Source organism: Dermacentor silvarum, chromosome 9 (genome assembly GCF_013339745.2).
Source record: "Dermacentor silvarum isolate Dsil-2018 chromosome 9, BIME_Dsil_1.4, whole genome shotgun sequence".
Taxonomy (NCBI): domain Eukaryota; kingdom Metazoa; phylum Arthropoda; class Arachnida; order Ixodida; family Ixodidae; genus Dermacentor; species Dermacentor silvarum.
The window spans coordinates 83,515,970-83,538,206 of record NC_051162.1 but is presented as its reverse complement, the minus strand read 5'-3'; the positions used below and the strand labels follow the sequence as shown (position 1 = coordinate 83,538,206).

At 43.6% G+C, this 22,237-nt stretch overlaps 1 protein-coding gene across 1 annotated transcript in view; it reads right to left on the bottom strand.

Moving 5' to 3' along the window:
* The window catches only part of LOC119464812 (uncharacterized), a 38,611-nt gene extending 18,938 nt beyond the window's left edge, over positions 1 to 19,673 (bottom strand). The window contains exons 1-7 of the mRNA XM_049655933.1: positions 19,566 to 19,673; positions 19,380 to 19,485; positions 8,957 to 9,007; positions 8,262 to 8,308; positions 5,274 to 5,312; positions 3,937 to 3,969; positions 1,628 to 1,739 (exon numbers count right to left, since the gene is read on the bottom strand). Of these exons, the coding sequence (XP_049511890.1) occupies positions 1,628 to 1,739; positions 3,937 to 3,969; positions 5,274 to 5,312; positions 8,262 to 8,308; positions 8,957 to 9,007; positions 19,380 to 19,422 (325 nt within the window). The 5' untranslated portion in view covers positions 19,423 to 19,485; positions 19,566 to 19,673. The remainder of the gene's footprint in view (positions 1 to 1,627; positions 1,740 to 3,936; positions 3,970 to 5,273; positions 5,313 to 8,261; positions 8,309 to 8,956; positions 9,008 to 19,379; positions 19,486 to 19,565) is intronic.
* Between the last annotated feature and the right edge of the window lie 2,564 nt (positions 19,674 to 22,237).

Here is a 22,237-nt window from a genome sequence, read left to right as displayed (position 1 = left end):
TTTCCATTGATTTGCTTGTTTGTTTTTTATACTGTTTCCCGTCTTATTTTTAATCTACAGGGACCTTTATTACTTGAAATAACGGCTAACGTGCATGTGTATTATCTGCTGGTGCAGTTTCATTGCACAAAGCATTTTCAGGGTATTGCTAATTTTCTTTACTTCGGATGGGATGCATCACTAGTAAACTGTGCTACTTAAGCAGAAAGTCTCTGGAGGGCGAGGGTAATAGAAAATACCTATCGAGTAGACGGGATACCATAATTGTAGCAGGCATATCTTTATAAAAATTCCGCTTCAACAATATACAAAAAAGTGCTAACATTGCTGTAAATTGACGGCATGTTATTGCGTTGTTAGGAATTGAAATTACGGGCATCTGTAACTTTACGGCAAGTTGACCGCAGATGCTGCTGGAAAAAGTGTGGTAGATCTGGGCTTATTTTTTAGTAGAAATGCAAATCATAAGGTTTAGTGTGCTGCACAAACACACGGGGAAAGAGAGGACGCCATAATATGGGGTGCCAAGGAATATCATCCACGTGAAGTTCTCGAACATACACCTAAATCAGAAAACATGAGTTTTTTTCTTAGTTTTTTATATTCCGTCTCCACCAGAGTGCGGCCGCCACGACCGGAAATTCCACCTGCGACCTCACGTTCAGCAGCGTAACCCAATCAGCCACCGCGACAGGAGCTGATAGGTAAGATTTCGATGGTAATATGCTAAGATTCCTTTTTCTTTTTTAGTGGATGAATTCCTTGTAACGGACAAACAGAATGGCAATAAATTGCAGCTTACTGTAACCTTTCGTTACTTATGTCCTTAATAGTCATTATCAACCATCAGTGGAGGAGCAATGATTGTAGCGTGCAGTAAAGTACAAATTTCTCGATGACCTCATAACGTATGTTCTGAATAGTCATTAGGAACAATCAGCTGAGGCGTAAACATTCTAGCAGCCCCTGCAGCCGCTAGGAGGCCACAAACTTGTGTTCTCGAACAGGGGGTCACACGAGGGAAAGAAGGCGCGATTTCAGTTGCGAAGAGCGCATGAAGTGACCCGTGCATAAAGAAAATATGCGGACCTCGCCGACTTCGGCCTTTTTTTACCTGCAGGTCGGATTGAAATTGCTGATCGGTTTTTCCGTCCGTGGATTTGGCGGTCGTCGGTCCTCTGTTGAGCCTATTCAGCGTAAAGTCTGTCTACGTGAGCTGGATTGGTCGGGCTTGTTATCTGAGCGAGCTTTAAAGGCGAGTATTAACTTTGTAGATTTGTTGGCCATACGCCCAATTGCGACAATCGCAGTCTGGCGCAGAAAAGAACGCTCTCGCCTTCGGTGCGTCAGGAACTCGCGCATGCGTTGGGGAGGAGCGTAATCATGCATTTTCTGCAAGCGCGTTCCGACTATGTAAATGGGACCTAGGCTTTGTTGCCTGTGTAAAGGAATCACGGGACTACTTGGCCCAAGGAGTAAGCCGGGTTTGGCCGCCAGGTGTGAATCTAGCTACAGCGGTATACTTCCATGGAAGCAGGTATAGCATAACAGCAGCAAATGCAAAAAAAATAAAAGCAGACAAATCCCCCTGTCCGGGCATGTGTGTCCAGCCAGAAGAGGTACTTACTCGATTTTACGAGGAAGTTTTTGGTCGCATTCATGAGCTGGTAGAAGACGTCAGCGTATGCCACCAGTGCGTCACCAGGTTTGTTAAGGTTCGTCAAGGCTTCATACACGCACTGGATTATTTGACGCGGTGAATTCAATAAATTTCCGGTCATTTTAAATACAATAATGACATGAGTTAACATGCATTGGAACAGTCGACACCTAACGTGTATTTGGCTCATGTACCACTTTCACATCCAAAGAAAATTTATTATCTTTTTTTTCGTTCAATGCCTGCCAACGATATCACCTGCTTACATCAGCTGATGCAGCAAATCTTGTTAACAAACGAGAACAGTGAATCATCAGAAATGTATCCATCAAAATTAGCAAGCTTCAGGACAAATATTTCTATTAGGACTGTTTAATCAGCATTCTTGGCGAAAACAGTTTAAAAAATTACACATATCTCAATGCCTGTCGGTGTGAGGCGTCACGAAAGTGTTCGCAAACAAACAACATTAAGCCGACCTGTACGTCGCATTATTGTAACCAATTAACTAATAAGAAACACGCACACATTTGCAATAAGAAGCACATACGCATGATAAAATAGAGGGCCCTTTTTGTGTTTCTTTACCCTTTCTTCTCGGATGCATTTATGCTACGGAAATCATGCATAGTGCTGCACCATAAAACAATTAGATAAATGTCTGCGAAGCCAAGAAATATGGTGGCTGCATTAAGTGAATCGTGCTTTTCATAGCACGAAAATGAGTTTACAGGCAGGCCATATCAAATACCATATCAAATATTGTATATTAGTATGGCGCAGCCAATATTAGTAAAAAGGACGACAAATTTATTCGTGAGTTCCTGTCACTTCCCTTTCATTGCACTCAACCATCATATGAAAGATTCATTCTTGAAGAAGCATACAGCTTCTGTGCCCGTATTGCTCTGCCCTGCATTTTTCTACGGTTTAGCGTTGACGACAAATTACACTCCGTTCAATATATCTTTCCGGGTGTTATATGAACCAAAATGTATGCATCAGTATTGAAGAATTTGAAAAATACTTGGTATGATCATGCCTACATTGTTTCCCTTTTTTATGGTGACCACTGTTCACGGCCGCCCCCGTCCCGGATTATAATTTTCCCGCTAACTATATCCGGATTTTCTTTCATATTCTCGCAAATTCTGTGTGCGAAAGAATTTTGTCTCATCAGATCACACGCGCGGCGATAATGTTGTCGCGCACTTTCGAACACAAATGAGAATGAGCTATTATTCTGGAATGTGCAGTTAAGTGCAATAAAATAGCGGATGCACTTGACCATTCGCCGAATAAAAAGTTTGATCCATAACTAGCTTTTAGACAGTGCTTGGTATGTTTCTTGACAGTAAGTTGACAATACTCCATTCTGTTTCATGTTCTTATATATGCATTTTTATGGTTGATTCGTGTCATGGTAAATTAATTATTACCGGTGTTCTCGCTTACATTATTTCAATGATAGATCCCAATTCTATTTGCAGTGTAGTTATAACAGTGTGCATTAAATCAATTGTTTTTTATGAACGTTTGTGTGGCTTGCAGTGCTTATACTATTTTAATTTCTGCTGAGTGGCATGTGACAATAATAAAATCTAACTATTGTTATTGCGTAATTTGTGATGTCCGCTCTGGTTGCTACGAGTTCGGCATCTTTGAAGTGCCTACATTCCTGTATTTCATACACAACTGCTTTATTGGCTTATGGGCTTAGTGATGATGTTGATTCAGGTTTTAGGCCGCATTGATTTCTAGGATATGCCCTTGAATAATAAATCTGAATCAATATAGACAGCGGTAAGATAAAAACAGCGTACCATTCAGGTACGACAAATGTAGCCCACGCGAGCAGGCTGTTTATTTCAATCATACTAAACCGTAGAGGGCTTTACAAAGCTATCAGTTATACCGTTTGTTAATGTCAAACAATTGGAGCCTCTTCAAAGTTTTCTACTTTCATAGAACGTCTTACCACATGCCCGGAAGCTAAACTGCTTCATATGAGGGGAAAACTTTCCAAAATAATATCAGCATGGCGCCTTCTCAGAGTTCTAAGACGCTGTAGAGGTGTCATACTTTACCATCATCGAACATAATATGGAACATAACTAAAATTTTATCTAACAAAAATTTGCTGATAGGAAGCGAGCCGTGTGTGTGATGATGATAAAAGCTGGCGCAGAGGAGAATTTGTAGGAGTGATCCTCTTGTTACGATATCTGAATTTGAAGAATCTTATTAGGAAATTCAGTTCTCAGTAACACACTTACCTTCACTAGAGGCCCAACATCATCAATAAGGTCCTGCATTGTAAACACAAAAAAAAATTTCAACTGTGCTACAGTGAATGGTCTAACAAAGCGTTTCTTACCGGGTTTTGCTAGACATGTCAGGGTTCTATGAAGTTTTACTGCAATTAGCATTTCTTAAATACTTGACGCCATTTACGTTATCGGTATTGTTTCTGTTTTCTAACCATTTTCCCATTAACTTTGGTCCCTAGGTGTTTCATTGTCTAATGGGTTTGCTATGCAGAAAGAACCCTGTCACTTAATATGTGATCTGAGAACTAAGAACCTGGATCGCTGAGTACGTGACGCAGGTTATGTACCGCTCTTCAATGACAAAAAAAATATTCATTAAAATATATCCGTTCCCGGGCTGAATCGGACCCGTATAGTACACATTAAGACAGTTTTTGTGAATATATATCCTGAGAGGCACCACGCGCGAACTTCGTGTTGCCGCGGTTAGATAGCACAGCGTGTCCTGATGATTGCGCAAGAGAGGTGTCCGGCTGCATAGATACTTCATACATGACGAATTTCGGTGATGGCACTAATTTATGTCCCTACATTGCTTCAGTGAGAATCGCACTACCTTCGTCATGCGTCGTAAGATTCACTCCACCAAATTTTCTTGCTGTAGTATTTGTATCGAGCATGTCATGTGCGGCCGCAACTGCGCATGCGTATCAGCCGTGGTGCCCATTTATATGCGCGAACCTTCTCTGAATATACGTTCTTCGTCTGGTCGCACTCGTCCTGTCGGTTAACGTAGAAGTAAATTTCCCTTAACGATCTTTTGTCCAGGTAACACGAACAAGGTGTATAAACAAATGCTCCTTTTCTAATTGAACATTTAAACTAGAGTGCACAAACCGTTTTAACACCAGACATGGTACATAATTTTTTACTGGCGTGCAAACACTTCACCAAAACTGCGAAAAGAAACACAAGAAAACATCAACAATAGCAAAGAATGTCACTCCTAGCAGCTTTTTCTTATATTTACCTAGTTCTTTTTTCGGGCATTTTTCAAACAGTTTTCGCACGCGGCAAACAGTCTTGCGACCATTGCTTGTATTCAGAACAATGGGTCTGCATTTATGAAAGTTAAGTTTGTATTGCGGATTTGTGCATCCGATCTTATTCCTCGTCCTGTGGGTTTTGCGCCGTTTACAATTTAACTGAATATTTTGTGCAAGAAATGTTTTGTGGCTACGGCCACAAACCTCGCTGACATAACAATTTACGGGAATATAAAAGCCGCGAGCGAACGGAGTTTGATATTTCCACCACACCTAAGAGTTGGAGAAGTGTCTCACCTGTGACGTATCACAGGATGCACTGGGTTGACCAAGGCACTGTAAGAAAACACGATTATTGAATTAAAACACACGGGTTTTGTGATCTGATCAATTGAAGGCGGAATCACTATAAAAAATCTGCCAATGTAGTCACTGCTAAATTGCGTGGTGTATGGCGATGAATGAAAATTAAACTTTCTTGGTTTTAAAATGTCTGTCACTTGACGGGCTGCCAATATGGCGGCCTAAGTTCTTCTAAATGTTTTACTGTCCCTCTACGATAATGAAGGAATCACTGTATTCACAGTGTTAGAGACAGGATTATGTGAGGGGGCCTTAAATGAGAATAACAAAACACATCCATTCACATAATAGAATATATTGATGTTGCCTGACATATTCTATAAGTTTAGGAAAGGCTAACTGTCCTAATCAATGTATCTATCGATAATGATCGTATAATGGGTTTTGTTAGCGCTTACCCGCAACCTTGCAGTTTCCCTTTCTGTCCTCCCTATAGTTATAATTGCATCAAGTCTCAAATGGCTGCACACAAATGCAAGTCACCCTTTCAACGCTCTGCGCACGAACCATGTACGCATTTGACGGCGCAATAGAGGTTCCTGTATTATTACGATATGAATTATATGGATACACGCGTTTTTGCCGTCGCCGTGATGTTGCATAGAAAGTCCGTGTGCTGCTTGTCCATACATGCTATCCATACATGTACAGTCCGAACATGCCGTATGCTGCTTGTGCGAGTGAAATCTGGTGAGGGTGAGCCGGCGATGGCGGCTCAATCGCAAACGCGCAAGGAAGGAAAGCGTGGAGGAAGCGCGCTGTCTTCCATCGCATGCAAGGCTCCGGCCAAGGGGAGGAAGGGAGGCGCGTACGACTACGGCGTCTTCTGCGTAAGGCTTGGCCGCGCAGGACCTATTAAGAATGCGATCTTTCGTCGCACGCAAAGCAGCGGCGGTAGGAGAGGTAAGGGGGGTCGTTCTACTCCGAAGGCTACTGCGTATTGCGCGCCCACGTGTGCGCTGAGTTTTCGCCGCTAAGATTAGGTTGAAGCGAGAGGCAGCACGAAAGTCAATTGGCTCGCTGCTGCCGCCGCGTTTCCTCACTCCAGCGTTTTGACATCGAGTGAGATGTGTTCATGGTTGCTCGTGCAGTGCGTGACACCATGTTTGTTAACTTAGGAGCGAATGCTTACAAGTTTATAGGCCGGTAAAACTACTATCCTTACTTCGTATACCTGTCTACTAATTTGCTATCACAATCAATGCTTCGGCTTTTGGGCGAAACGGCGTCTTTTTTTTCAGTCACATTCACCTTACTGTTTTTTACAGAAATTACAAATGGTTCCTATTTGTAATTTCTCTGGCGCCAAGCTGGCCCGAAGCTGCAGACGTTACGGTCTATCCAACGTGAGAATGACAGGTGGAATATATGCTTGCCTAATTTTCGTCCTACTGGCTTCGAAACGACAATATAAATTCCAAAATTCAATCATTTCAACAAAATATTGTTTTATGAGAGCAGCAGTGCGCAATGGTTGTGCAATGGCACACACTTATTCCTGGGATGTTTTTTAGAAAGTCGTGACATGTTGGAAATTTGGAAAGATGAAGCGTAAAAATACCGCCACTAGGATTTCTGAAGCTACAAGCACAAAGATTAGACAAATCAATGTGATACCCCTCATTGCCGCGGCAGCTAAACGATGCTTACGCTAGATTTCCTCTGGAAATTTATGTTTATAACGATGAGAATGACACTTATATATTCTTAACTGACACATCCTTTTACTGCATGCTTTATTTTTAGTTTGTCGTGAAAAAAATTACCAGGGTTTTCTTAGGCCAGATATGCTTAAACCAACCTCACGTTTCTAAAGAAATGCTTGATAACAAATTTACGAGCGAAATTTACTGTGTGTTATATCGATACACCTTGAATTCTTTGACCATGTCAAAAGATATTTCAACTGCAGAAAATGTGTAAAACAATCGGAACAATTGAGGAACTTAACACATTTTTTTAAAGAAATTGAATTTCTTGCACACAGTTCCAGCGAGTACAAGCTTAAATAAAATTTCATGACGTCATCATTAATGGACTAGTTCAAGCTTTCATTATCTAGGCCAGATTGTTTACAGACGCCACCTTTAAGTTAATTTTTGCCTTACATAGTGTTTATAGGCAACTTTCTTCCTCCTCCTCCAAAAGTTATTTATTGCTTCTATTATTATTCCATTTAGGAACACGGCAGGGCCCATAATATCTTCATCGTAATCAGTGCTGCTATTTGCATTTTCTTGCCGTTTCTGCGCCTATATTTGCTCTGAGGGAAATATATGGCACGTAAGAACAGTAAGTTTTGGCACCAAATTTGTTATTTCGTGAGGAAACATCTGCTGTCCTCTACAAACACAACACATAACTGCATAATAGATCGCATATGATACAGCAAATTATTCCTGCCTCACAAAAACCCCAGAATGTATTTCTTAAACGAAATGGCACAGAAAGCTAATAAATAGCATATAAACAACATATATATTCTGCACTTATCTCAACTGCTTACATCCTGGAAATAACCTCTACATTTACAAAATTACACGTTGTGTGACGAGCAGCCTCCAAACATATTTAGAGGGAAAATACCTAAACCATATTTTTATTGCTCAATTTTCTATTTCTTTCGTTGCTAAGAGGACAAAAATTTGAAATTAATATTTAGATTCTCTTTTTCTTTTTTTTCGCTAGAAATAATTGCCCTCTGCATTCGTATATGATGCACCATGCGGCAAGGGAATATTTACAAAATGCCATCCCCAGCCAGCTAAATCCCCATTTATTGGTGTGGAACTTTGAAGCCCAAGCCCGTGCAATCTTCGCTGGTTTTATCACGCAGAATGGCACCACACATTGAACTTTCCTTAAGCATGTACAGCCATGAAGACAACTATAGGATGCTTCAGCACAATTTCTAGCGCTCACAGTATTCAGCTTGTCCACGTTTGGTAGTTGAATATCTTTGCAGGAGCCTAGAAAAAAAACGTAAGCAATAACAAAATATTATTTATTTTATTTTCAATACTGCCACTCTCAGTTGAGAGCATAGCAGGTGGGCATTACAAAGAGACAACCATGTTTAAAATAAAAACAGAAAAAAGAATCGACATTTTGCAAGCATGCGCTCCGTAGAAACACACACACACAAAAAAAGAAAATAAATATCTAAGCACATCCACCAGGGTAGCATTAAAGCAATAAATATATGGTCTAAGCAGTTTTTCAAGCAGAACATCAATATTATAATAAAGTTTAACAGTGCGCGATCAAGCACATTGTGCTTATAAGACAAACAATATTCTTAGAGAAAAAACAAAAGAAAGCAAGCTTGTATACAGGGCATTTAAAGCAAAGATCAACCGCAAAATTCCTTATGTTCAGGAAATATGATAAAAGTTCGAAATCATCGTGCTGTCACCGAACGCTTTGGCTAATATTTTTTTTCTTCCACAGTTTGCTAACATGTGCTTTAGGTGATTATAAAGGCAACGAATTGTTTTAGAATATTCCGTTTATGTAGGAGAAATAAAATTACACCACAACAAATACTTCACCACATTTTTGCGAGTTCCTTCGCCAAACGTTGATTTGAAGTTTTGGATAGCAGGAAAAAGTCTTACCTTCACTGGTAGAGTTGGCAGCGCTTACACTTGCAAAATACGGACACAAACCTACAGAAACAAGAGGCACTATGTAAAACATAGTGTATAAGGCAGCATGACTAAGTATCACAACTCGATCCGTGGTTAGTAGATAGTATTTTGACTGACTGCAGGTCCTCCCGCCACTTACACCCAGTGTCTGACTCTTGCACAGGGCGTCACAGATGCTGGAATTCGCTTGTACAAAAAAATGCAAGGTTCTTTTGTTCCACCATGAGTCTGCATGTGCTTTAATCTTATATATTCTTAACATATGAGTTTAATCAGACATGTTGCAACATACGGTGCTCTTTGAGAGAAACATCCTGTCAAACTACTAATATGTGTACAGTAACATAACATGCCATAGGTCAAAAACGTTATGAAAATGTCATGAAAATTGGTAGTGGCTTATTTTATGTTCTTCGCCACATGATCACCTTACTAACAAAATAATATGACATGTAGGCAGCTACTGGCCGGGCGACCTCCGTGAAAGATTCTGTTATATGCTGATTTCGCTTGTAAGTACGTCTATGTAGCAACCGATCGTTTTTACTGACGGATACATTATCCTGCACTCAATAGTAGGTTGGTAGAAATGTATTGGTGAACAAAAATAGAATTTATACAAAGCAAGTACAGGTCGCAGTGCCCATGTGCCCACATGTTCTTGTGACATGGAGCCAGACATTTCTATTTCACCTAATTGCCTATGGTACCTAACGTTCGCCTTTGGAGAAAGTCATATCTCGGAAACGTTCATCTAAATGCACGGAAATAGAGAAACCGTCTAGCTCTACATCAATAAAGACTTAGAGATTGACTCCAACCAAATAAGGAAATTTACTAGCCCGACGTTTCGGAACCAATTCGGCTCCTTCTTCAGGGGGTATTCTTCGGAGGTGGCGGTGTGCCGCTTTTAAAGGTCCGTCGTAACAAAGGAGAGGAAGGGAGAGAGAGCCTAAGGTGCGGAGACACTTGTCCTGGCACCTGTTCTAGACAGACCAAAGGGGTGGTGGGGTGGGGTGGAGGGGGGGGGGGGGGGCTTCGGCGTCGCTGGTCGGCTAGGATGACCGGTGCCGGGCGCCCTTTAGTCGCGGGAATTCGTTGACGAGGGACGGGGGAGGGGGGGGGGAGGACGAGTTGTTTTGGTGTTGCTGACCTAGAGCGGGGGGTCCTTTCTTCCCTTCGTCGCGTCTGCCAGGCCATGAACATACAAGGAAGGAAGAATGCCCTTCACGCGGTTTATATTACCCGCCGTGTTCTGAATGTGCCAAGACTCGAGTAGCAGCCTTTTTCGCCAGTTTGTCTCTGTTTGAAGGATTTGGGTTTCTTGGAAAGAAATCTTGTGGTCGGCGTCTTCGGAATGTTCGGCGACGGCGCTGCGTATTCGGTTGAATGTTCTGACGTCGTTTTCATGTTGTCTGATTCTTTCTTTTAGATTTTTGGTTTCCCCGATGTACGACGCCGGACAGTCGGCACAGCTGATTTTATAGACGACGCCTTGAGCTTTTTCTTTTGGTGGACGGTCTTTTGGTTTAGGAATGAGGATATTCAAAGTGTTCATCGGTTTATGCGCGACTTTGAGGCCTTCTTTTTTCAGTATTCGGCTGAGAGCTTCACTGGCACCTTTGACGTATGGGATGGACACTCGTTTCTGTGGTCGAGGGGGAGTCAACGGTTGTAGGTCTCGTAGTTTGTTTTTTCTTTTTTGTTGTCGGGTTGTTTTTCGAATGAATTCCGTTGTATAGCCGTTCCTTTTGAGTTCGTTGAGAACCGTTCTCCTTTCTTTCTTTTGATCTGATTCCAATGTGCAATGAGTTTCGACTCTTCTCAATAAAGAATTTACGACCGATGCCTTGTGGTTTGCCGGATGGTTGGATGAGAAGTGTAGGTAGCGGCCTGTGTGGGTTGGTTTTCGGTAGACTGAGAATTTTAGATTGCCGTTGGTTCGTGTAACTTGTACATCTAGGAATGGTAGCGATCCGTTTTGTTCGCGCTCCGACGTGAACTGTATATCCGGGTCTATGGAATTTAAATGGCTCTGCAGGTTTTCGACTTGCGACTCCTTCACGATACAGAAGCAATCATCCATGTACCTGAGGAAAACTTTTGGCTTCGGGGAAAAAGTACTCAGAGCTCTGTCTTCGATATTTTCCATAGTTAGGTTAGCCATGGTGACGGAAATTGAGGCCCCCATGGGAGTTCCTTTTACCTGCTTGTAGTAGCTGCCTCGGAAGGTGAAGTAGGTATTTGATAGGCATAGCTCGAGAAGGCGGCAGATCTCGTCTACACTCAAGGGGGTTCTCTCGTCGAGTGTGTCGTCGCGTTCCAGGGCATCCCTTGTTGCGGATATAGCTAACTGAATGGGTACTCTGGTGAACAACGAGATCACATCAAAAGAGACCAGGCATTCATCATCTTCGAGGCGTACATTTGATATCAGCTTGATGAAGTTTTCGGGGTTGCGCACGTGGGATGCTGTCCTTCCAGTGAGTGGTGATATAATCTGGTGCAAGTATGTGGATAGTGATCGAAGTGGGGAGCACGAAAAGTCTACGATTGGCCGTAAGGGGATTCCGGGTTTATGGAGTTTAGGCAAGCCGTAAAAGGCTGGTGCGGACCCGTTCCTGCACATTAATTTTAGATAAAGATTTCGAGAGCTTGGGTGGTTTCGGAAAATTTCGACGAGCGTCTTATTCAGTACTGATTGGGTCCTTGTGGTGGGGTCCTTTTTTAATTTTTCGTAGTCCTCGCTGTTAAGGAGGGTGGACGCCTTTTCCTCGTAGTCCTGCGTGTTTAACACGACGGTTGAGTTGCCCTTGTCCGCTGGTAGAATTACAATGTCCCCATCTTCCCTCAGTAATCGCAGCGCTCTTATTTCGTCAGACGACAAGTTTCTTTCTCTTCGGCGGTTGTTATTGCACCTTATTAAGCCTATTGCTTTTATTCTGAGCGGTTCCCGTACTTTAGGGTCCAGCTGCTGGATGCCGCTTTCGAGGGCGGCGATAATCTTGGGCAGGGGGAGGTTATCTGTGGTGACGTCGAATTTATGACCTTTTGCCAGGACTGAAGTCTCTTCTGTTGTTAGTTTTCTCGATGATAAATTTGTTACTGTGTGCTTGTCCAACATTCCTGGTTTTTCGGTTTGCTTGATTAAAGAAGAGAGTTTTTTCTTCTGCGTTTCGCGGTGTTTCTTTTCCTCTGAGGACGCAATGGTCTTCGCAAACGAATCAATTGATGAAAAAAGATGATGGGGTACCTTGTATTCGAGCTGTCTTCTGGCGAAGAACGCATCGACTTCTTTCTTCTTAATCACTGTGTGGCACTCGTGTATCCGCGCTGTCACCAGTCTTTGCTGAGCCTTGTTGATGATGTCCCGGCCTTCCGCTGTGTTGATAGGTTGGCGCAGCTGGAGACTTCGTGGAACGATGTTTTGGTCTTTGCATTTCCGGGTGAAATCTAAGTGGGTCTTGAAGGTGGAGATGCCTTTCAGGGCTTTGATATAGTTCTTTGCAAGTTGCACTGCCTCTTGTCCGAAGTCTGCACGTATAGACTTGAAGCTAAACATTTCGACAGAATTACCTGTCTGGTTGGGAAAATTGACTGGTTGGGATAAATTGATTGATTGATCAATTTTCCCAACCAGACAGGTAATTCTGTCGAAATGTTTAGCTTCAAGTCTATACGTGCAGACTTCGGACAAGAGGCAGTGCAACTTGCAAAGAACTATATCAAAGCCCTGAAAGGCATCTCCACCTTCAAGACCCACTTAGATTTCACCCGGAAATGCAAAGACCAAAACATCGTTCCACGAAGTCTCCAGCTGCGCCAACCTATCAACACAGCGGAAGGCCGGGACATCATCAACAAGGCTCAGCAAAGACTGGTGACAGCGCGGATACACGAGTGCCACACAGTGATTAAGAAGAAAGAAGTCGATGCGTTCTTCGCCAGAAGACAGCTCGAATACAAGGTACCCCATCATCTTTTTTCATCAATTGATTCGTTTGCGAAGACCATTGCGTCCTCAGAGGAAAAGAAACACCGCGAAACGCAGAAGAAAAAACTCTCTTCTTTAATCAAGCAAACCGAAAAACCAGGAATGTTGGACAAGCACACAGTAACAAATTTATCATCGAGAAAACTAACAACAGAAGAGACTTCAGTCCTGGCAAAAGGTCATAAATTCAACGTCACCACAGATAACCTCCCCCTGCCCAAGATTATCGCCGCCCTCGAAAGCGGCATCCAGCAGCTGGACCCTAAAGTACGGGAACCGCTCAGAATAAAAGCAATAGGCTTAATAAGGTGCAATAACAACCGCCGAAGAGAAAGAAACTTGTCGTCTGACGAAATAAGAGCGCTGCGATTACTGAGGGAAGATGGGGACATTGTAATTCTACCAGCGGACAAGGGCAACTCAACCGTCGTGTTAAACACGCAGGACTACGAGGAAAAGGCGTCCACCCTCCTTAACAGCGAGGACTACGAAAAATTAAAAAAGGACCCCACCACAAGGACCCAATCAGTACTGAATAAGACGCTCGTCGAAATTTTCCGAAACCACCCAAGCTCTCGAAATCTTTATCTAAAATTAATGTGCAGGAACGGGTCCGCACCAGCCTTTTACGGCTTGCCTAAACTCCATAAACCCGGAATCCCCTTACGGCCAATCGTAGACTTTTCGTGCTCCCCACTTCGATCACTATCCACATACTTGCACCAGATTATATCACCACTCACTGGAAGGACAGCATCCCACGTGCGCAACCCCGAAAACTTCATCAAGCTGATATCAAATGTACGCCTCGAAGATGATGAATGCCTGGTCTCTTTTGATGTGATCTCGTTGTTCACCAGAGTACCCATTCAGTTAGCTATATCCGCAACAAGGGATGCCCTGGAACGCGACGACACACTCGACGAGAGAACCCCCTTGAGTGTAGACGAGATCTGCCGCCTTCTCGAGCTATGCCTATCAAATACCTACTTCACCTTCCGAGGCAGCTACTACAAGCAGGTAAAAGGAACTCCCATGGGGGCCTCAATTTCCGTCACCATGGCTAACCTAACTATGGAAAATATCGAAGACAGAGCTCTGAGTACTTTTTCCCCGAAGCCAAAAGTTTTCCTCAGGTACATGGATGATTGCTTCTGTATCGTGAAGGAGTCGCAAGTCGAAAACCTGCAGAGCCATTTAAATTCCATAGACCCGGATATACAGTTCACGTCGGAGCGCGAACAAAACGGATCGCTACCATTCCTAGATGTACAAGTTACACGAACCAACGGCAATCTAAAATTCTCAGTCTACCGAAAACCAACCCACACAGGCCGCTACCTACACTTCTCATCCAACCATCCGGCAAACCACAAGGCATCGGTCGTAAATTCTTTATTGAGAAGAGTCGAAACTCATTGCACATTGGAATCAGATCAAAAGAAAGAAAGGAGAACGGTTCTCAACGAACTCAAAAGGAACGGCTATACAACGGAATTCATTCGAAAAACAACCCGACAACAAAAAAGAAAAAACAAACTACGAGACCTACAACCGTTGACTCCCCCTCGACCACAGAAACGAGTGTCCATCCCATACGTCAAAGGTGCCAGTGAAGCTCTCAGCCGAATACTGAAAAAAGAAGGCCTCAAAGTCGCGCATAAACCGATGAACACTTTGAATATCCTCATTCCTAAACCAAAAGACCGTCCACCAAAAGAAAAAGCTCAAGGCGTCGTCTATAAAATCAGCTGTGCCGACTGTCCGGCGTCGTACATCGGGGAAACCAAAAATCTAAAGAAAGAATCAGACAACATGAAAACGACGTCAGAACATTCAACCGAATACGCAGCGCCGTCGCCGAACATTCCGAAGACGCCGACCACAAGATTTCTTTCCAAGAAACCCAAATCCTTCAAACAGAGACAAACTGGCGAAAAAGGCTGCTACTCGAGTCTTGGCACATTCAGAACACGGCGGGTAATATAAACCGCGTGAAGGGCATTCTTCCTTCCTTGTATGTTCATGGCCTGGCAGACGCGACGAAGGGAAGAAAGGACCCCCCGCTCTAGGTCAGCAACACCAAAACAACTCGTCCTCCCCCCCCCCTCCCCCGTCCCTCGTCAACGAATTCCCGCGACTAAAGGGCGCCCGGCACCGGTCATCCTAGCCGACCAGCGACGCCGAAGCCCCCCCCCCCCCCCCCTCCACCCCACCCCACCACCCCTTTGGTCTGTCTAGAACAGGTGCCAGGACAAGTGTCTCCGCACCTTAGGCTCTCTCTCCCTTCCTCTCCTTTGTTACGACGGACCTTTAAAAGCGGCACACCGCCACCTCCGAAGAATACCCCCTGAAGAAGGAGCCGAATTGGTTCCGAAACGTCGGGCTAGTAAATTTCCTTATTTGGTTGGAGTCAATCTCTAAGTCTTTATCAATTTTCCCAACCAGACAGGTAATTCTGTCGAAATGTTTAGCTTCCGCTCTACATCAAATACACTAAATTTGATGTGGTTTGTTGCATATTATATACTAAATATGCAGATCCAACGTACATTATTCAATTCATGTCAAGTTAACATTTTTTATTGGTGATGCCTGTTTAATGCTCTACAAAAACGAGTTTCTTATTTTGTTCCACCATAAGTCTCTGCGTGCTTTTATCTTAGATATTCTTAACATGTAAGTATGTTGCAACATTTGGTGCAACATTGAGTAATACAATTTCTGCGCTATTTATTGTAATGAGAGCCCACTTAACGCTTTGAAATAATGACCTTTATTGACGAAAACTTCGCAGCTCATGCGGAATTATGCCCTAACAAAGCAACCTAGCTATCCATAATCTCTGTTATCAAATGCCAATATATTTCGTGTAAATGCGATTCCGCAAGCTCGAAAAAAAATTGACGAAGTGATAGCAAAGTTGAGCATTACGGCGAGATGTCTGAGTAAGCTCGCTTGATGAGATGCACCCCCAGCGTCGTTGCAGGCCTCACATATCGAGATGAGACCGGAGTAAATCAGTGTATCTTACCACCATAAGGATGCTCAGACAAGCGTATAAACCCCGATGAGGCTTGAGCCCTGATGCTCATCAGGGATGCTCATCAATGTGTGTGCGCATGGCGTCAAGCCAGCAGAAGAAACGAGAACGCTGCCCTGGTTTCCGCAAAGCCGATTGAGAACAGCGTGGCGGTGCGTTCATTCTGCTTCGTCGCCTTTGTTGCGGACCCACTCAACGTCTCTCGAAACCTTGCAACCCACCACAGGCAGGCCAGGCATGTGCTTCGGTACAGCGACGGCAATGCCAATGACGATGGCGCCAATGGTCCTCGAGTTTCCGTATAGTTAATATTGCAACAATATTAGGTAACGTCTACTGCTTAGAACTTAGCATACATACAGACCTTAGTAAGAACGATAATGTAGCTATAGTGTGCGTGATACAACGATCGTTCCAGCACCGGACCACAACATGGATCTTGCGCAGCTAAAGAAGCGATTGGGCGTACCTTTGACGCTGCGGCTCTCGTCACACCGATCAGTCCGCGACCGATTTTCCTCGCCGGTACAAAAGCATCGCTTGTCGCAAACCAATCAGAACGCCAGATTTCGAAAGACGAGAGGGGATATAGGTGACGAAGCTTCTCGCTGGTGTAGACAACCACTTTCCCATTTGAAAATGGCACAGGCATAGCCACTCAGGTAGTTGTTTGCAAGTAAATATGATCGCACTTTGTACATTTGTGGCGTGGTTCATGTGAAGTCTGCAGGACAATTGTACTCTGATGCTATGTGCATTAACATAGCACTTTGTTAAGCATGTGTGTGTGTTGGCGGTGTTGACACAAGAATCGGGATTTCACCGTGATTATTTGCAGCATTTTTAACTCTGTAGTGTTGCTTTGGAGAGTATTACCTTTATCATTTCAGCCCATTTTAAAGTTAATGGGTCTGCGCATAAGAACGTAGATAATTATATGCCGTGTATATCTAGGTATGATGCGATGCGGCTGGCGAGCGCAACCGACGGCACGTCCTACCTAAAGTCCCTAGACAATTTTTGCTTTAAGTAGCGACAAGCTTTGAAGCCCCGCCGACGAATCTCATTGGGCGGCACTCATTCTGGCAGCCATGTTCTTCCTAACGCTGTTCCCCCGCAATCACTTGCACGCTGCTGCGAGCAGCGTAGATAGAAGCGGCCGTTGACGGTCGCATGCTATCTAAGAAGATAATGCCGGCTCACGGAGTAGATGTCGCTACTTAAAAAAGAGCAGGAAATCTAGGGACTTTAGTCCTACCTACATGTAAGTGCCTTCATGCACTCGCTGTAGTCTCTCGGAGCTTCGAGTGCGGCCGGCACGGTTCTCAGCTAGCATGTCGTGGTTTTACCTACAGTGCGAGTGTTAGCGATGCTAAAGCGGCACGGAGTAAGACGATACGTCTTCGTGATTTTAGGGAAGCTCGTTGCCGTATCTGCCAACGTAATATAATGTATTCGTTTGTCGTGTGTGCCGTGCATTTCGTTTGTTCTTTATTTCTTTTCTTCCTTTTTGTTTTATGCCATATATAGATGCTACGAAGTCAGTGGTGATTTAGCGCTTAATTAAAGAGGAAAGCGTTAACATTACGGTCCGTTTCAGCAGGTCGTTTTAGCTCAATTGACACATGCCCTACCTTTTCGAGGAGCGAAGTGCCACTGACGGGCGTTCCAGGCAGACTCAGGAGACGGCGCTTGAGTACCGGCGTCCCTTCCCTTCTCTCGAGCACCTATTCCCAACTGCGGTGCTCTCTCTCCCTCCTTCCCAGCTCCGACTGGCTTCTAGTCCTTCTAAACTCTGTCTTTGGTAAGCTTTTGTAAGCGCTCTCATCCCCTCTTCTACTACGTGACCGCCTTCACACACCTGGGACCTCCTTAACACACTTCACGTATATACATTTTTTTTTTCATTTTGACATGTCTAGTACTAACGCTTTAATACTCCTCCGCTAACCATACATTCAGAACAAACCTGAGAGAAGTGACTACAAGAGCTTCAGCACCACTCGTGGGAGCTGGCGGATGGCAGCAAGCATTTCGTCGAGCACAACGAGAGATTCGGTGTGAGCGAGCCCGTTTTGTCGGTGACACTAGCGCGGCTTCTGGAGCGATAGAAAGTGCATCGACGTCAACGCGCCACTCCGCGCCGTCAGCCGGAGAGCAGGACAAAGGCGGCGGTGGCCTCGGGGGCATAAACGCGCCTCGGCAGAAATTGCCACCGTTCCGAACTGCCTATGCTTGCTAGTTAGGTACAGCATCGTTGAGAACGCCCTAGTGGACATTTTTAACGTATGGTCATAGGCACATTTAGTATTGTCGCACAACAAAATCCCTGGCAGTAGCACGGCGGCGTTCGAGTGCGCTCGTGGCAATATTTTGAAAGACCGAAAAATTATCAGCCTGCCAATTTCAAATCGCATCTGTGTACACAACCGATATTGTATTTTCTTTGCAGGTATACAAGGTACGTGAGGTGCTCGAAAGTGCCAACATAATTTCGGGGAAAATAGCGATATTTAACTCAGGAATAGCCTAAAGAAATTTACTGCACTTTCTGTGTGGTTTTGAGAAGTCCAAGCAAAAGAACTCAAGCTTCAGTGATTGAGTTCATATGCGCCGTCTAAACAGTTGCTCGTTTGAATCATAGGGTGAACAATTCCTTATGAAAGAGCCGCTTTCTGTGGGCTTGCGCTGTGTCTGGATAAAGTAACTGTTACTTCAGTAATGTATTTGTACCACAAGCTTGTATTATACCGTATGCCACTTACACATAGAATTTCAGACTGTCAGTTATTTCTTAATATGCTTATGTATTAAATCATCTCCCATTTTAAATGATACAGCAGACATCGATTTTTCCTCGCAAGGGTCTGCATGACATGGGTTGTTGTCCACAATTCGTTTCATTGTCTAGTATGCGGCCAAATGCACTACCAACTGCACAGGACACTCAAGCATTAGCTTCTCATAATTTTAGGAGTGTAAAAAATCTGAATTGTTAGGCTGCTGTCAATATTTCTGAACGTATCGGAGCGTGTCTACAATATGCGAAAGATTGCCAGATGGCTGCATTTCTGTTTGCCTCGGCAAGACAGGGACCGCTCTTATTTGAAGGTTTATATGTTGGACACTAATAATGCACAGTAAATCCAGCGGTTAAGTCAGGTCACACAATTTTAAATCTAAACCCTCATAATTTACTTTCGAAGGTAATAGGTAACATTCCATTTTGATCTTCGTAACTAAGTTTGAATAAGAAGTTTGTCTGGAAGATAGTGAATATGTCACCTTGTGGTACTTGATAAAACAGATCAGAACTTGGTAATTAACAGTGGCAGCTTTCACACCGTACTTACCGGAAATTGCGAGAAGTAGGGAGACAGCTGCGAAGAATCTCATATTCAAGTTTACCTGACTTGGCTTTCCGTGTTAACAAGAACGAGTGTTCACACAAGGGGGACCCTGTAATAGGAAATGTTAAATCTTAAGAATATTTTTATTGTGCGGTGCAAGACATCCTCGCAGTACGAGAGTGCACTTACCGGTCTGCAGACTGTTGCCGTACCTTAGCGGAATCTGTGCAATCGCGCAGGTTTTTGTATGAAACAAATACAAAATCGCGACCGGCTCTCTCCTCTACTCGACCCAAAAGTCATCCTCAATTCAAGCCTTGATTGCATATGTGTGTGGCTAGCCGCAGCTGGATGTCAAAACAGTTCTGCCCCTAATATTCTTAGATGTCTGTGCAAGCGAAGCCTTCGCTTCCGGTGACCGTAGATCAAGCTAGAATTAACTAGTCGCACAGTGCATGTCTAGCCCAGTCTAGCCCAACAAAGAAGTTTAAACTATCTAGAACCGAGCTGTCTCACCATCAGGCTATTTGATATCTGCATGTCGGCGTAAATCGCAAGAATGTAAACCGTAGAATGAGTAACTGATAAATGTGGGCGAGGACTGCACAACCAAAACAACTCACTAACCAACTGTCATGCCAAGAGCTATTGTATGCATGTAGCTTGAGTAGCAGAAAGAAAAACATAAAAAGCATGGAATACACAGGCACTCACGGACACTGAAATTGGAATGTCAGCGCAAGTAAGCGTCCTGCGAAACGCAGTGCACACGCTAGTAAAGTAACCACGCGGATACAGTCATGCTAGGAAATTGGATGCATTACGAGCCTAATAACAGAAAAGCGGTAGTTTACTAAAAACCAATTAAAGGTATATAATTGTAGTCGACACACTTCAAATGTAATTACACACTATTCGCAACTTCAGTCCTCTATATACACCTGCATATACGTAATTAAAAATAATCCATCATATGGCGATCAGTACATATTTTACATCCTATAGAAACTTGCCCTAAACATAGAAGTTTCTGAATGGCGACATTTTAGAATCGAAAAAAAAAAGACATTTTCGAGAGGAACTACCTCAAATTCTCTGATTGAATATCAAATACGTTTGCTTTCTTAAAGAAGTGCAATATCAACTTCGCGTGGAGCTCTTTATGTTATAAAAATACGTCTTAACTTACATCACTGATACATGCACGCAATGCAATTAGGAACATCGCATACAGTCAAATTACAGTAACGAAACAAGGAGACGGCCCCGCACCGGCTGCACGTGGAGCCTTACGTCATTTGAAAGAGTAAAGTTAATTACTTAAGCACCGGACATCGCTTTAAACGGAGTCAAATCTTGTGGCACTGACCAGTATTAAATTGCTTTGCCGAAGATAACGGATTTGCGAATAGGCTACCTAAACTAGAGGCATTCTTAACAAATGGCAGGAAAGTATTTTGTAGATGTTCATCTTATCTGCGCCGTGCCTCCCCTCAGAAACTGCCGTACCTGCGTAACAAATTAACACCGCTCTCCAGCAACAAAATCATTCGACACTGTGTCCACTTGCATCGGTCTCTCTGTTTCTCTTCGTGTAAAATATGTACTCATCGCCCTACGATGGGTGCTTTTTAAATGCGTATATGCAGGTTTTTTTAGAGGCATCAAGTTGCGAATAGTGTGTAATTAGTTTTCAGTGTGCTTACTACAATTATATCCGTTTATTTGTTTGTTTTTTAAACTACTGCTTTTCGGTTATTAGGCTCGTAATGCGTCCAATTTCCTAGCATGAGTGTATCCGCATGGTTACTTTACTAGTGTGTGCGCTGTATTTCACAAGACGCATACTTCGTAAATCTACGTAATTTACTATTACAGTATATCCAAGGACAGCCTGCATAAGTAGGCAACATGTCGACTGAGCAGACGCGCCAAACCCCGTGTAAGAAAGCATTAGAAGCTTTGCTATATTTCGATAAGATTATGTGCTCGAAAGCGCAAATTTTTACACTACGGATATTTAGGTACCGTTTGTCGTTTCAGAAGGACAGAGCAGAGAACAGAGCCTACAACAAGCACGTCAATGGGGGTATTGCAAATAGGATTATACATAAGCCAATTTGTTATATGACAGCTGTTTTATCTATGAGCTTATCATCAAGATAACAGAAGTATCCACTGTGAGCGAGTCCCGGAGGGTTCGCCTAAAAAAAGCTACGCTTTAAAAACTCTCGTTGATCCCATGTACTGGGGGTATTGGCGCGGGCGAGACTTTGGTAAGCAGGCTACATAAAACAGCACATGGAGATCAGAAACATGCCGAGGACTTCGGTGACGAAAGCGTCCCGTAAATTAATCAGCTAGGGTTGCATACCTCGCGGAGGAAACGTATACAATTCAGAGGCGGTATTCCCGAGCGATAACTATCGCCGGTAATATCCCCTCGCGATATTTGCTGCGACTGACTACCGGACGCGTCAAGATAGCCGGACGAACAAGTTTCTAGCTCGTTATCATAGACAGCGTGCCTAGCTTGCTCTTTCCAGAGCGCTAAAAACGCAATCAGCTGTATCCGCCGACCAGTGCGATGTCAAGGACAGCTTCGCGAAAGTGATTGATTGTTTTTTTTTCTTTTACAGCTGAGCGGTATATGGCAAGGGTACCATTGAATTTTCGTGTCCGCACACAAAAGCTATCATTACCTGATACCCCAACATGGCTTGGGACCCAGCAGAAACGAATTGTTCTGCCGTATTTGTTGAAAGTCAGTATGCTTGAGATATCCCCTACAAGGGGTTCATACTCGGATTACAGATTAATATCCTGTAGTGTACTTAACGAATCTGTTTATATGATTGTAC